Source organism: Heliconius melpomene, chromosome 11 (assembly GCF_056956725.1).
Source record: "Heliconius melpomene rosina isolate 202511_hmr_F chromosome 11, ASM5695672v1, whole genome shotgun sequence".
NCBI classification, from domain to species: domain Eukaryota; kingdom Metazoa; phylum Arthropoda; class Insecta; order Lepidoptera; family Nymphalidae; genus Heliconius; species Heliconius melpomene.
In genome coordinates, this window is record NC_140399.1 from 9,194,239 (window position 1) to 9,209,658 (window position 15,420).

Genomic DNA, 15,420 nt, shown 5'->3' on the forward strand with positions numbered 1-15,420 from the left:
TTTTTACGTGCGCATTTGAAAGAAAATCACATAAGGAATTGGAAAATCAATGGTTGCCAGTCTCAGTCTGCCGCAAGCCCAGGGTTGCCTGGTTTAATGAATGTTACTTAATGTTAATAATTTGCACTCATGTGTTTTTGTAATAAATTATTTATCTACTTATTTACGATTTTCTGAAACTGCATTACACTCAGATTTTATATTGATAATTTTACATGTATTAGTTAATGTGTGATTTATTGTTAATTTGTATAGATCTCCAGCCCCCAGAGCTCAGTGTGAAACAGCACAACAATCTGCTAATTCCGGTATGTTCATCAAAATTACTTAACGACGTACGATTAGAATAAATATTGGTCCATCTTATTATTTAAAGTTATAAAATATTTCGTTAAAGAACAATTCATTCAATATTACAAGATATTTTTTTTAATTTTCATAAATTGTATCTTGAATGGCTCTTTGTAAAATTTAAGTAGAACTTGTGAAATTGTAATAGCACTACAAAGTAATGTATGTATGTAGTATGTATTTATGAAATGTTATTTAATGATTGTAAAATATTTTCAGAAAATATATAAAAATAATGTAGATGGACACGAATCCACGTTTTCTATTATATTAAGACTTTAGAATATTAAAAATATGCACAGAAAGTGGTAGCTGGTCCGATGGCAAAGAAAATGTTACAGCTGCCGCCGCCCCAGACGTGGTCATGCTGCTGTCGAGCTCCTCCAACGATAACGCTACGCTGCTGTCGTTGCTCTGCAAACATATTGTACACCACGGGTAAATAGAATTATTTGATATTAAATTATAAATTCGCAAATTTTGTAAGCTTTTGTAACTGAAAAGTGTATTTCATAATATATAAAACATGTAAATGAAAATATCTTAATAAAATTCACACTGTAAATGCTTAAAATTACAGAGCTCTTAATGAATACATTTGCATACTATATTTTATATATTTTTTAATTTCGTGCTGTATCTCTTATAAAGCAGGGTAGCCTGAGGTAGCAAATTCCCAACTTTCCGTCCAATGCATTGTTGAATGGCAGGACTTTGCCTTGTTACCGTTACGTTTCGCCGGCCGCCTATTATTCTTTATTTCTTATAGTTTCGTATTCCATATGATCATTTTAATATCTTCCTCAGTGGTGAGAAGGTGAGCGAGCGCATGGTGGGCGCCCTCATCAGCGTGAGCGGCGGCACGTGCACGCCTCTGCTGCTACGCGAGCTCTGCCGCCTCGCGGATGCGCACGCCGGTGGCGACCACCGGCACCTGTTCCCGGCGGCGTTGGCTTGGTTGTCTGCTTGGTAAGTAATTATATTGTTATAATTATTTATGTTTAATGTTGATTTAATATGGTGAACAAACTTATTTAAAATATATGTGCAACTGACAGTGTAAAGGAGAACCAAGAGGTGATTTTGCAACCGACGACTAGTCTATACCTAAGTTAGTTAAATTATAGTTTCGTTAATTTCTTTTTCTTTTTAATCAAGCTGTATCCCGTACACAACAGGGTAGGAAGAGGGTTAAATATTTCATGTCCTCGAGTGGGGATCGAACCCACAACCATGGCGTTACAGTCACACTCTTGTGCCGCTGCCTCACGACGGCCTCAATTAATTTTAATGTTATATAAGTTTAAGTTAAGAAACCTACAATATTTAATTTTATATGATTGTAGTGTTGACAACCTCAGTAGTCCAGATGTATTGGAGAAATTAGAGGAAGGGCAACTAGATGCAACTCTTACTTCGCAAATCGAGTCCGCATGTGTTTTGCTTTCCTACCTTGCAGATGCATTGCACGCGATTGGAACCGCACAGCCACACAGTGAGTAAATTTTTAAGATATATCAAAACAATATACGCAAATAATTTATGAGAAAATAAATAAATTATGAACTATTTATTTTGTTATTTTCTCTAGCTTCACGCCTTATCCCACACATGACAGGCAGAAGGAACCTGAGAACCTAGTGTTAAGACACTCCTTCCCTATTAGGACTCTACCATTCAGCAGTTTCCGTAGAATTTTGTAGGCACTGCGTAGTGAATGGTGAAACTCAACGCCGCGCTTTACACTGTTACCAGAATGAGGAAATGAAAATATTAAATATATTATTTCCTCGAGCAGGAATCGTACACACAACATGTGGCGTTTACCATCGCTCCCTTGTGCCCTTGCGCCACAACTGGCCTTTATTAATTTTAATACTTATTATTCTATAGATTCCCTAGACCCACTATTTTTGGGAAGACTTTTACAAAATATATAAGCACTCATTACAATGGTTATTAATATTAAATTTGTAATATATAATTTGCTTTAAAATAGCTTGGCGCTCGGTCAGTCCAACTTGGGATTCGCCATCAGACCTCGGTTTTGACTTGGATTACACAGATGAACAACAAGACGACGACGATACCAGTGCAGATGATTCTGTAAGTGATGAATATTATAATATAATAATATTGCTGTGATGTAATTGAAATGTTCTTCAGATCTTCCTAATAAAGAAACAAGGATATGCAATTTGCTTATTCCTTTGTCTAATATGGCTAAATGTGTGACGTTTAAAATAAAAGGATAATTTTCGATTAAATATACTCGTGTATAAAAAAGTATTTATGAATATATTGTTTGATTCGTAATGGGACATAATAATTATATAGTATACAAGTTTTCGTATAAAGTTAATAAACATATTTTTAGGACGAAGACGCGATGCTTCAATACAAGCTATGTACTTTCACGGTGACCCAACGCGAGTTCATGAACCAGCACTGGTATCACTGCCACACGTGCAAGATGGTGGACGGCGTGGGCGTGTGCACGGTGTGCGCGCGCGTGTGCCACCGCGGACATGATGTGTCCTACGCTAAATTTGGAAACTTTTTTTGTGATTGTGGAGCTAAATCTGATTCTAGGTATATTTGTTATTCTTTTTTTAATCTATGTTTTTTTTATCTGCACATCTCATCTTTAGAACTTACTTACTCCACTTATTTCCTTAATGCTTAAAATGACTCCTTAGAATTATGGGCATGTGCTCTGCGTTTTATAGAAGTATTTCTGAGGCACAGTCGTGGCGCAAGGGCTCAAAGAGTGCTGCGAAATCGACTGGTTGTGAGTTCGATCCCCACTCGAGGAAAGGAAATATTTATTTAAGTTTATATTATAATTTCTTCGCTTTGCCGTCGAGGCAAAGTGCGGCGTTGAATTGAGTGAGAGCCACCACTCAACATGCAATGCCTCCAGAATTCGGCGGAAATTGGGAAACGGAGTGTCTTAACACATGGTTCCCTCTGCCTACTCTGCTGTGTACGGGATACAGCGTGAAGCTGATCTCTGAATTATTACTTACATCTAAGTTTACTTTTGTTATCCAACTAACTAAATTAATTTTATCTTAATGATATTTCACATTATTTATACATACTGGAGGGAATAATGCAATCTTCTATATTTATATTTGTAGTTGTCAAGCTCTTGTAAAAAGATCTGTAACGCTGGGCGGTGCCCGCGGGGCCAGCGGTGGGAATGATGAGACACCTCCCGCACCATCCATTAGACGTCGTCCGTCGAGTCCCACTCCTCCTGCTATTTATGCACCACCACGGAGACCAGTACTTGCTCATAATATACAAGGTAAATATGTGTAATGTAATGTAATGCTATTTTCATTATAGATTTATGATGTAGGTATAGAAAACATTTTTAAAAGTTCATCATTTATGTTTAGCCATTGATATTTACTTGTGAAATATTTAAACAGACAACTATTTAGGTTTTTTACATAAATGTATTAAGGACATAAAAACGTATATTTTTTCAGTCGCTATTAATCTACACATCATCATCTCCGTCATCATTATCGGCTTACGTCCACCTGCTGGTCATAGAACTCTTCACTGAGCTGAAGCTACAGCTCTTCCCCTCGACCCATTGTTAGCCACTTTGCGTGTGTCGTCATCACCTAGTTAGACAGCGTTCGACACTGTGCTTACCGATGCCATTCTAAAAAAATATTTCTATATCCCCATAGGCTGCCGCTCATTTCTACTATCGTACAGTGGTTGGTCTGGTTGCCTGGAGCGCGTGCGACGGTTGTTAGGCGCCCTCGCAGGGCCGGTGCGCGCGGCTTGCGAGCGCGGCGCCGCGGTGGGCGCACACGGACGTGCCCAACGTGCCCTCGCCCAACTACACTTGGGAGAGAAACGGTTCACGCATACTGATACGCTCATGATGCCAACTTTAGGTGAGATTTTTGTTAAATTACTCCATATGACCTCAAAGTAGTTCAGTCATATTGGGTTAATAGACGAATCTTGTTTCATACTAGAGAGCATTGTCACTATACTACAAAAATTATAATTGATTTTTTTATTTCAATTATAATTTTGGTAGTATAATTAAAAAAATATTTTTTTCTAAATCGTTTCTTATTATAATAAAAGATCTACTTATTTTTTTTTCTTACTGCGTTTCACGTAAATTTTGAGAAGTTTATATTGAAGTTCACAACAGGTAATTATAAGTTTACTGTAATATATAAATATTATAGGTTCCCAAGAAGGTGCATTCGAGAATGTACGAATGTCGTATACTGGCGAGAATGGACAGACTATCCGCCAGCTAATGTCGGCGCACAAGCTACGCCGCGTGGCGATGTGCTGCCTCGCCTCCCCGCACGGACGTCGGCAACACCTTGCTGTTTCACATGAGAAAGGTTTGTTTGGTTTTCACGATATTTTTATTTTTTTTTTCGTCAATAACAATAAAATATGAAAATTTTTATTGTTACATGTATTTTTTATGGTTTATAGTTCCATCGCAATTTTTGATCTTTATACATTAACATATTTTATATTAATGCTCACAGGAAAAATTACGGTCTTGCAACTATCAGCGTTACTCAAACAAGCGGACTCTTCAAAACACAAATTGACCCTCACCAGACTTTCGTCTGCGCCCATACCATTCACTGTACTGAGTTTAAGTGGAAACCCTTGGAATGAAGATCTTTTAGCTGTGTGTGGTTTGAGGGAATGCCATGTTCTTACTTTCAATAGTGGTGGTAAGTTAAAATTTCAAAAATATTTGTATATATATAAATTTTCATAGCTAAATAGGAAATAAGTGGTATTTATATAATTGACAATTATAATTATGATAAAATATCTTGTAGATTATGTTTTTTATACATGGTTAAATCATGCCTAACATTGAGATAAGGCTTATCACTTATAAAGAAATCATCATCTGTGTTTACCTAGTGTATATGTACACTATACATTAATCATATATCAAAACATACAGATTTTACCACAGAGAAAAATCTTTGTGTTTTAACTGTGACTGTGTGCTTAAATACTAAATAATTATAAAAAAGCACTATTGATTTTGATATTTCTATGTTATATTCCTCTCCAGGTGCTGTAGCAGACCATTTAGTACTAAACACAGGCTTGGATGCTAACAATTACGTGATTAAGGCGATTTGGCTTCCTGGATCTCAGACGCAACTTGCTTTGGTCACCTCTGACTTTGTCAAGATATTTGATCTTAGCAAAGATTTAAACAATCCTACGCATCACTTCCTTGTGCCTAGTGGAAAGGTATATATAAAATTTATTTTATATTTTTATTTAATATTTTATATTATACAGATTATAAAATATTGATTGATTGATTTATAATATTTGAGGGTTGAGAGAGTTTGAATATTGACTGATTAAAATAATTGAGGGTTGAAATTATGGCCAAATTAATGAATCAATTAATTTAATGTTACTTAATTTTTTTCTAGGTCCGAGATGTAACATTTGTTAACCAAGAGGATGTTATGCACATGTTGTGTATGAGTTCCGCTGGACACATATACTGGCAGCCCATGAGCGAGGAATCGCGGGCTATATTAGGCACATTCTATGTTACCAATACACTTGAAGTGCTTCACCCAGAGATTCAGGTATAGAGAATAAGCTTTCAATATATATAGAATATACTTTGAACATAAATTGTTTTTAATGTTGAAATTATTTTTATTATTTATAGTTCTAATTAAGAACATAAGTGTAAATAAATATTGCGCTGTCACTGTCACATAAGCTGTTGACATTTTTTCACTGTATGTTGTAGGTTTTTGATCTGTTATTGTAATATATTTGTAATCATCGAAAACTAAACGAAAACAAATTAAATTATTTTCTGTGCAAAGTCTGAAAAAGGTTTAAGCGTTTCTTCTTCTTATCTGTTACACTTTATTCTATTGTAAACATAAAATTGTGAATATTTTATTATGTAGGATGTGGCTAGCTTAGTAGGAGGCGGAGGAGTGTCGATATACTACTCTCACACACTTAGAATACTTTTCTTCTCATATGCTCAAGGAAAGAGCTTCCTTGCACCTTTGAATACAGTTGAAGATAGCGTCAAAGGTAAAGTATTGAATAATATAATATTATATTTTAACATTATCACAAATAAATCTAAAAAGGTAAATCTTTTATTTCAAAATATAGTTAATATAGTCTTTTATTTCAAATTATATAGTTATAGAATAATATACTTAAAATCTTTTCATCCAGGAACCGCCATGATAACACTATCGTCAGCGGCAATACAAAAAGAAGGCGGACGTGGCAAGCAAGGCGGCGTGCAGTCGCTATGCCAATGGGCTGAAGTGCCAGGACATCCCGGTCTTGTGACAGCCGTCATGCAGGCTTCTAACAATCCTGTAGTGTTGATGCTAACATCTAATAACATATTTGTGCAAGAGATTAAGGTAAATACGTAAATTATTTGATTTATCATTTAATCTTTTAAGTTAAAGTTAAAGTATGTTTTCAAATTTTCTTTTTATTTTCATGCAATTTTATATAAAAAAAAACGTTACCAAACAAATTGACTGCAACACGATTTAACGTCTTTTTTATTATTATTATTAACTAAAACACAACATGGACATTGGTGGTCCGCGGCCTTTTCTGCTCTTTTTTCCTTCTGTTTTTTTTATTTTTTTACATTTTTTTTTCTTTTTTTGATTTATGTTTATTGAAACAGGAGTATATTGATACTCCTTTATACAACAGAACACTTGAAGATTTAATTTAACAAACAAAACGATTTGTATTAGGTTGTACCAGCCAAGGCGAAGATAACAGACATGGTGGCCGTCCGCCACTGGTGCGGCGGCGGCGGAGAGCAGAAGAGCACTCTAATACTACTATGCGAGGACGGCAGCTTGCGCATGTACGCGGCCAGCCAGGACCACACCGGCTACTGGCTGTCGCCCGCTATACAGCCGGTGCACGCTCCGAGACGCCGGCCGAGGCTGCTCACTCATGCTAAGGGTAAAGCTCAACAGGTATGGAATTGTCTATTTTGGGTTTTTTTATCATCTTCACACTGTATCCGCACACAGCAGGGTAGGCAGAAGGAACCTAATGTGAAGAAGTAATGTTTCCGCCGAATTCTGGAGGCATTGGGTGTTGAGTGGCGGAACTCGACGCCGCGCTTTGCCTTGTTGCCAGAGTAAAGATATGAAAATATAAATTTAAATAAATATTTCATTTCGTTGAATGGGGATCGCGTCCGCAAACAAGTCGCGTTTACAGTCACACTTTCTGCTCTTGCGCCACGACTGGCCTATGCATTTATTTTGTTGTTTGTTTTTATTTTGAAACATTAAATCTTCACGCAATAGTAATACGTAAACGCAATGGTTGTGGGTTCTGCCTGCGCTGTAAGCGGACCGCTCTCGTCGTCATAGCATCGTCTTAATTTCGTACAAAAAGTGAGTGATACAGGAACGAAGCTGAAAAAACTATAATTTTTTAAATACTATTTGTAGTTTTTGAAATATTTTGAAATTTATGCTTTTTGCTTTACCTAAAGTGGCTCTTATATAAATTTTCATATTGGTTATTATTTTGCAGACGGTGACAAAGTCCAACTCTAATGGAACACCACAATTCCCGATTGACTTTTTCGAACATTGCGTTGCCATGATTGATATTGAATTTGGAGGAAATGATCTCCTTCAAGTGTACAACACTGGACAGATCAAACATCGTCTCAATACTACTGGTATGTAATGTGTTACTTTAATTTGATCTGAATAATATAAGACGAATTATTTCATAATTGCATATTTACTATCTCCTTGAAAAAAGTTTAATTTAAGTTGAATAGCCGATTTTATTATATTTGTTTCGTACAAAATATCATAAAAAGCTTTGTTCCATTCAGGTTTGTATGTGGTGTCTACAAAAATGAGCGGGTTTTCCATGGAAGTGACTAACTCTGACCCCAATATGGTCATTTGCGGAATTCGAGTATTGCTCGGAAGTCAGGATGTCGCAAGGGCTCCTACTTATGTTGAGGTATAATAATATTTTTAAGAAATAGTTTATAAGCGTTTGATAGATTTCTATGAGGTGCGATTTTAACTGTTATCTATTTGTGTTTCTATATATTTATTAATATTTTTCTTTCCATACTGTATAAATAACACTTAAAAAAATATATGATAATAAATACTTATATCAACTCCGTTTTGGTTACATTTATAACTTTTTTAACGTTTTTAGGTTTATGGAAGGTCTATTCCAACTATAGTTGTCAGGAATCGTTGGTTCGACATTCCTTTGACACGTGAAGAATCATTGCAGTCAGATAAGAAGCTTGTTATTAATTTCGGCCCGTCTCAAGATCCTGATGGTGTGACTATGGTCGAGTCTGTCAAGGTAAAATATATCTTACATTATTTATTTTTCCATTTAAAGATACAACATGTTCTTCTATTTTAAATACTTTGTTTCATTGTTTTGATAGATTTATGGCAAGAATAAAGAACAATTTGGTTGGCCAGAAGAAAATGAAGATCCTTCTGCTTGCCCATCGTCCAGTAAAGTGGCTCAGGTATTTTGCTTTTGTTTGTTATATTAAATAATGAATATTGCCCAGTAGAAGTGGGAAGGATATATACAATATAGAAATTTATTTTCTATTCTATAATAACATAAAATTTATCAAAAAGGAATCAGAAAACAACAATGGTGCTTGGAAGCCAAGTTCGCTTGAGCGTCTTGCATGCGCGGCACTCGAAGCGCTGGAGCTAGGAGCCAGCGCGCCGTCCAGCACAGGCGCGGCGGCGGGCGCCGAGGCGGGCACGGAAGCGGCGCGCAAGTTGCTCTGCGCGCCCGCGTCTGCCCACCTCAATGCGCGCGCGCAGTGCTTGTTGAGAGCCGTGTATCAAGGACAGTATCATCAGTTCAAGGTTGGTTCATATCTATTTCTCATTTTTGTCAGTAAAACTATAAGGTTTATTAAACTAAGGTTTATAGTTTGTTTTCATAAAGTATAAGATTTATTGTAAAATAAAAAAATATATATCTCAATTTACCATTGTGTTAATTACATAGCCAAATAATTATTTTTATCTGTATAACAGGATCAAGCCATCCTAAAATACGTGTCAACATCACTCTGTGAGTTACGTGACACCACCGACGCTCGCAACATCGATCCCGAGGCGTACTTCCGTCTAGTGTTGCTCGCGCGCGGCGTAGCGGTTGCGCGACCACATCATCTCGTCAAGTTTAGTGCGCCCACGCCGCCTAAGCCGATTGATGGTAAAAATATGTTAGCATATTAAGTAAATTGACATCTTTTATTTTAACTACTTTTATGATTATTTTAACGGAAACTATTAGTATGGCTATTTGAATTAAAGTTTGGTTTAGACAACAATTAGAGGGTAAGAATACTAGCCGCCACTGCCGAATCATTAATTTCCATGAATAGTTCTAAAATACAATTTATATCTCGAATATTACATATCAAAAACTTTATTACTTTTCACATTAAATAATAAATACACTTATTTTACACAGGCAACTGGTCATCACTATGGAAGAGTGGCTACAAAGAGGAAAATGACGGAGAGCCCCATCTCTGCGCGTTGTTAAGCAGCGTTCTATGGAAATTGGCTGAGTGTCGGAATCAAACCGCGGGCCCTCCTGGCATATTATCGTATGGACTTCGGCATGCGGAGCATACCCTGCATGCGTTAGCTGATACTATACATGCGTTCCAGTTGCACGGTGACGCTGATTGTGTGAGTTTTTTGTTGATATTTTTAATGATTTGTTTAAATATAGTCACGCTGTATCCCACAATCAGCAGGGTAAGCAAACGGAACCTAGTGTTAAGACACTCCATTCTCCATTTGTCGTCGAATTGTGGTGGCAACCACAAATTTGACGAATTGTGTGTGGTCGAATTGTGGTGGACCTCAAAGCAGAGCAAGTTTAAAAAAGCAGGCGCAGTTCGCGATAAAGATGATTGGAAATGAGTTGCTCAATTTTAAGTTAAAATTGTTAATTGTAATTTGTAACAAATATTGGCAGTTAAAAAAGTTTGCCTGGATCTTCTCATGAGCTCAACTATTTGAACGGGCTTATTTCAAGTCAAAATTGCACTTTTTTTGGTTATTTTGTTTTTAATTTTTTTTTACTTTTTTGACATGTCCAAGTAAATGTTAAGCATTTTTATGGAATAAAGATATTTTGACTTTGACTTTGCCTCGACGCCAGAGCGAAGGCCACCAGAGGAACTATAAATTTTAACAAATATTAAGTAAAATATAATAAAATTTATTCATTAATAAAGTTTTCCCAACTAGCATCGGTCCAATGATTTACAACTCATTAATTAGTCCATGTTGACTCATTAGTCCACTTTAAATATTGTCAAATACAGAGTGACAGTGAAATAAGGGAGGACATCTTTTGAAAAAAATATATTTAAATACTTGCATAAACATTATCTTTTCGGTATTGCATTTAACTTGGTAATTTATACAATTTATATAAGTTTTTTTTAACTATCAATTTTATTTAAAAGGATGATACGAAAACTTTAAGAATAATTTTGTTGCTTTAGATTGACTTCGGCAATCAAATTTACTTATCACTTCTACTGGCTGAAGACCAAAGTATAAGCTTTGGAGCCAAAGCGGCACTAATGCGTGTACTAAGACCAAGAGTTAAAAGACGTCGTGTATACATACCTTCCCCACCTAATACTCCAGGTAAGATAATAAAAAATGATTTATAATATTTAACTATTGATATTGATAAAAAATATTAAAAGTAGCACAATTGAAACATATCTGAAATAATTATATTTTTCTTTGGTCTTATTTTTGAAAAGGCTATAACAATATATAATTTTATCCCCAAATAGGCTAAGCTTATTTGTTCAAAATGTGAAAAATATTATTTCTGCATAACATTCTTACTTCATGTGTGATCCGCGTGACACAAAGCATGGTTAATAGTACAGATTAACCATTATTTGTTTAAATTTATTAACATAGGTGCCGTATCATCAACGACAACAGCGCAACCCACAAGCTCAATCACAGAAGCAGTGGTGTCCGAGTCAGAATTAAACGCAAACCGCGAGGAGCAACAAGAGAACCAGTATATGGATGTGGATGATTCGTTGGAACCAATGGTGCTGCTAGCTCCTGATGGCGGTGAGCTATGTTACTTATATTGTATAAGTGTATAAGTTATTTCTGTGAGGTGTTTGTTTAATAAGCAATTTCTTATTGAAATTATATAAAACAATAGTAACACAACAATGAAGAAATTTAATTATTTTAAAAACAAAAAGTAAAGAGTATTAGTTAGTATTGTTAAAAGATTTTTAACAATACTAACTAAGATAGCTTCACTAAGTTAGCTTAGATAATTAAGATAGCTTCACGATGAATCCCGTGCGGTAGGTAGAGGGTACCTGGGAACCTAGTGGTAAGACAGTCCATTTAATTTAAAAAATCCGTTCCTATTTAAATTATTAAAAAATATTAAATATTTCATTCTCTGGATTGAATCCACAACCATCGCATATACAGCCCGCTTGGGGCACGGAACAAGTATTTTACCATACATGTGCCAACGTGTAATGTCCGATTTGACTGCAAAAATAAAGTTCAATTTTAATAGAGTCGTAGAGCCAGTCAGTAATCTACATCTCATACAATCCCCCCACCGCAGGTCTCGAGGCGCTGCTAGACATACCGGCTGACGCGGACGACGAGACGATGGTGGAGCTCGCTATCGCTCTCTCCCTGCAGGAGCAGGAGAGACGCGCGCAGCCCCCCGCGCCCTCACAGCCCGCCGCGCCGCCCGCTCAACCCGCCGCCTATAGCGATGCCACTGCTTCACCTAATGGGTGAGAGATGCGTTTGTTTTTGATTTTTTTTATTGTTTTGTGTAAATTGAGCTTTTTTATATATAGTTTCGCAATTTATCCCGCATATAGTACGGTAGGAAGAGGGAATCTAGTGTTAAGACATTCCACGCATTACCCGTTTATTGTATAAATAATAACGAACTTTTTTTTTTTTTTTATTTAATTTCACGGTGTATCTTGTATTATCCTGCTGTTTGTGGCATGCATACAGCAGAAGCAGAGCCTGGTGTTTAGACACTATTCACCATTTTCCGTCAATTTATTGAGATTCGCCATTACAGGTGGAAGTCAGTTCAATTATTGCATTTTTAATATTTTACGCAGATCTGACGACGAAGGTAGCACAGCAGCGACTGATGGTAGCACGCTACGCACGTCCCCGGCTGAAGCGGGTGGTTCAGCGGCCTCCGACAGCGGCGGCTCTGCTGCTGATAGCATTGGAGGAGTCTCTGGACGAAGCAGTGCTTATGGTAACATTTTTTTAATAGAAAACCAAGTGTTAAGACATTTCGTACTCGAATTCTAGATACTGCATTTTGAGCGGCTGAATTTAACGCCACGGTTTGTCGACTTAGCGGGTAAATGAAAATAATTCATTTCCTGCGTTTGGATCAACTTGTGGGTTCAATCCTATAATATCGTTTATAGTTAGACTCCTCCAGCCTCACTGAATAGATAAATGGATTTAATATTACTAATAATATCATTTTGCATATTTTTTTTTAAATCTTATTTATAATAGAATATTTTATTACTAGGAGAAATGTCTGCACCAGTACAACCGTCTACTACTGTGGAGGTCCCGGCTGTAATCGCAGGTAAATATTTTAAACTATTTATTATGTGGTGTGTTAATACATACAGAAATTAAATTTCATTTTTGAAATTAAAATATTAGTTATAAAATTATTTTCACAATCCATGGAACAATGCAAATTTGTAAATTAATCTTAAGGTTAAAACTGGTACTGATTTGAATTGAAATTTTTTTTACGTTATTTTAATTTTACATTTTAACAACAGGTCCATCGAGTTCCTCGCAACCATTAGCGTCGACGTCTCGCGCGGTTGAAGTGGAGAACGAGACGCGTAAATTGCACGCGCTGCGGCTTTCTTTGCTGTCTGCCGCGTTGAACGCTCTCCCCACGCTGAGGACCTTGCCTGGTGTTCGTGCTATACCGTTTGTGCAGGTACGATTTGTCTATATAAATAGATATTAAAGCTTAGGATTTTTTAGCTTCACGTTGTATCCCGCGTGTTGCTACGAATGGATAGGCAGAGGGAACTTAGTGTTAAGATACTCCGCTTCTCATTTTCCGCCGAATTCTGGAGGTATTACGTGTAGCATGGCGGAACTCAACGATTTCCCCGAGTGCGAATCAAACCCACAACCTCTAGCGTTTACTGTAACACGCTTGTATCGCCCTTGCGTCATTACTGGCCTCAATTCATACATTCAAAATTAAATAGATTTAAAAAAATGTAGGTTTTCTATTTTTATCATAACTCATTGATATCATAATGTAACGTTTTTGTAGTGACAGAATATATTAATAATATTATAATTTAAAAAAATTTTTAGGTCATCCTCATGCTCGCCGGAGACCTGGATTCTAGCGTTGAAGGCGATCGTGTGGTCCTAGAACGATTACTTGATGTGTTAGTCCACGAATTGGATATACAACCAGAGGAGCCCACCAATGGGGAGGATTCTAATGAAAAACGTGAAGTGCACCTTGTCATACTGAAACTGGAGTTACTCGTGTCTGAATTAGACACGCAAACGGAATTGCATGACCCGCCTGTACATGTGCGCACCAATAGACGGGAGTTGCAGCTAGTTATTATGAGATTACTTAGTGAGTGGTTTGATTGATTATTTTTGCTTCGGCATAAGTATGTTGTTTTATTGGAAATAGCATTATGATTATTGTTTATTTTTTCTTTATGAATTCGAATATATTCAGAAACATTTATATCGATGGTTTCTATTGTTGAAAAAGGCCGAGAACTGAGCGACGCCAGGTTTATTTGGGATGTTTAAGGACAAGAACTCAAAATAGTCTTTAAGAAAAGGCTGCCAATTCATTTGCTGCTTCTGTATATGATTAGGTCCTAGACAGAGCGTATAGCCTATCCATTTCTATATACAAATCTTTGTGTACGTATGATTAATTCCAGGTGTTCTCATGGCCCGCTGGAAGACCTGCGGTACTAGCGGTACAAGTAGTACGGTCTCGCGCGGCGAGGTGTCGGGCGCGGCGTGCGCCGCCCACGTTTCGAGGCTGGCGGCCGCCGCTTTGGTGCGAGCGGGGGCTCCTAAACATTGCTATAACGTGTTAGTGTCTCTGTTGCCGTATTGGAGGGAGAAGAGTAATAGTAAGTGATTTTATGTTTCTTGCTGGGTTACTCTCGTTGAGTGGCGGAACTTAACGCCGCGCTTTGCCACCAAGATATGAAAATATAAATTTTACATAAACATTTCCTTTCCCTCGAGTGGGGATCGAACCCACAAGGACACTTTGTCACTAGTCGTGACGTAGGGGCCTATGTCACGACTGTCCTCTGTATATTAAAAAGATAGAAAATATGAACAATATGAAGAAGACCATTAAAAAGTTGAAACTTGTTTGTAATAAATATCAAATTCAAAAATATTACTTAAAATTATTTTATTACAGATACAGGCTCTACCACTACTGCTCAGCAACTACTTAAGCCACAGCCACCACAGCCTCTACCCGATATGCAACCATTCTTTGTCAAGGAGTATGTAAAGAGTGAGTATCCGCATTATATAAGCTTAAAATTAATGGTATAAATACTAAAAATATCAAATAAAGGCCATCATGGCGCAGCGGTACAAGTATGTGACTTCGATCCAGATTCGAGGAAGAGAATTATTATTTACGTTTATATTTCTATTTCTTTGCTCTGGTGTCGAGGCAAAGCGCGGCGTTGAGTTCTGCCACTCAGCACGCAATGCCTCCAGAATTCGGCAGAAAGTGGAGAACGGAGTATTTTACACTAGGTTCCCTCTGCCTACCCTGCTGTGTGCGGGATACAGCGTGAAGCTGATTTTATTTAATATAAAAACTATATATCTTATAAATATTAAAATCGTAAACTTTACA

The 15,420-nt window shown here is 36.8% G+C and overlaps 1 protein-coding gene across 3 annotated transcripts in view; it reads left to right on the plus strand.

Moving 5' to 3' along the window:
• The window catches only part of poe (E3 ubiquitin-protein ligase-like protein poe), a 47,589-nt gene that overhangs the window by 15,224 nt on the left and 16,945 nt on the right, over nucleotides 1-15,420 (plus strand). For 2 of the 3 annotated variants that reach the window (XM_085192412.1, XM_085192413.1), the window contains exons 29-59: nucleotides 256-308; nucleotides 654-789; nucleotides 1,159-1,320; nucleotides 1,698-1,846; nucleotides 2,351-2,457; nucleotides 2,729-2,943; nucleotides 3,495-3,664; nucleotides 4,062-4,274; nucleotides 4,581-4,745; nucleotides 4,899-5,093; nucleotides 5,450-5,634; nucleotides 5,826-5,987; nucleotides 6,324-6,456; nucleotides 6,607-6,803; nucleotides 7,155-7,385; nucleotides 7,957-8,107; nucleotides 8,270-8,403; nucleotides 8,611-8,766; nucleotides 8,855-8,941; nucleotides 9,060-9,299; nucleotides 9,474-9,654; nucleotides 9,916-10,139; nucleotides 10,967-11,114; nucleotides 11,403-11,564; nucleotides 12,088-12,265; nucleotides 12,611-12,756; nucleotides 13,045-13,104; nucleotides 13,310-13,476; nucleotides 13,869-14,145; nucleotides 14,468-14,665; nucleotides 14,968-15,066. In XM_085192412.1, coding sequence (XP_085048538.1) covers nucleotides 256-308; nucleotides 654-789; nucleotides 1,159-1,320; nucleotides 1,698-1,846; nucleotides 2,351-2,457; nucleotides 2,729-2,943; nucleotides 3,495-3,664; nucleotides 4,062-4,274; nucleotides 4,581-4,745; nucleotides 4,899-5,093; nucleotides 5,450-5,634; nucleotides 5,826-5,987; nucleotides 6,324-6,456; nucleotides 6,607-6,803; nucleotides 7,155-7,385; nucleotides 7,957-8,107; nucleotides 8,270-8,403; nucleotides 8,611-8,766; nucleotides 8,855-8,941; nucleotides 9,060-9,299; nucleotides 9,474-9,654; nucleotides 9,916-10,139; nucleotides 10,967-11,114; nucleotides 11,403-11,564; nucleotides 12,088-12,265; nucleotides 12,611-12,756; nucleotides 13,045-13,104; nucleotides 13,310-13,476; nucleotides 13,869-14,145; nucleotides 14,468-14,665; nucleotides 14,968-15,066 — 5,081 coding nt within the window. The remainder of the gene's footprint in view (nucleotides 1-255; nucleotides 309-653; nucleotides 790-1,158; nucleotides 1,321-1,697; nucleotides 1,847-2,350; nucleotides 2,458-2,728; nucleotides 2,944-3,494; nucleotides 3,665-4,061; nucleotides 4,275-4,580; nucleotides 4,746-4,898; nucleotides 5,094-5,449; nucleotides 5,635-5,825; nucleotides 5,988-6,323; nucleotides 6,457-6,606; nucleotides 6,804-7,154; nucleotides 7,386-7,956; nucleotides 8,108-8,269; nucleotides 8,404-8,610; nucleotides 8,767-8,854; nucleotides 8,942-9,059; nucleotides 9,300-9,473; nucleotides 9,655-9,915; nucleotides 10,140-10,966; nucleotides 11,115-11,402; nucleotides 11,565-12,087; nucleotides 12,266-12,610; nucleotides 12,757-13,044; nucleotides 13,105-13,309; nucleotides 13,477-13,868; nucleotides 14,146-14,467; nucleotides 14,666-14,967; nucleotides 15,067-15,420) is intronic. The other variant, XM_085192414.1, reaches the window with a different exon arrangement.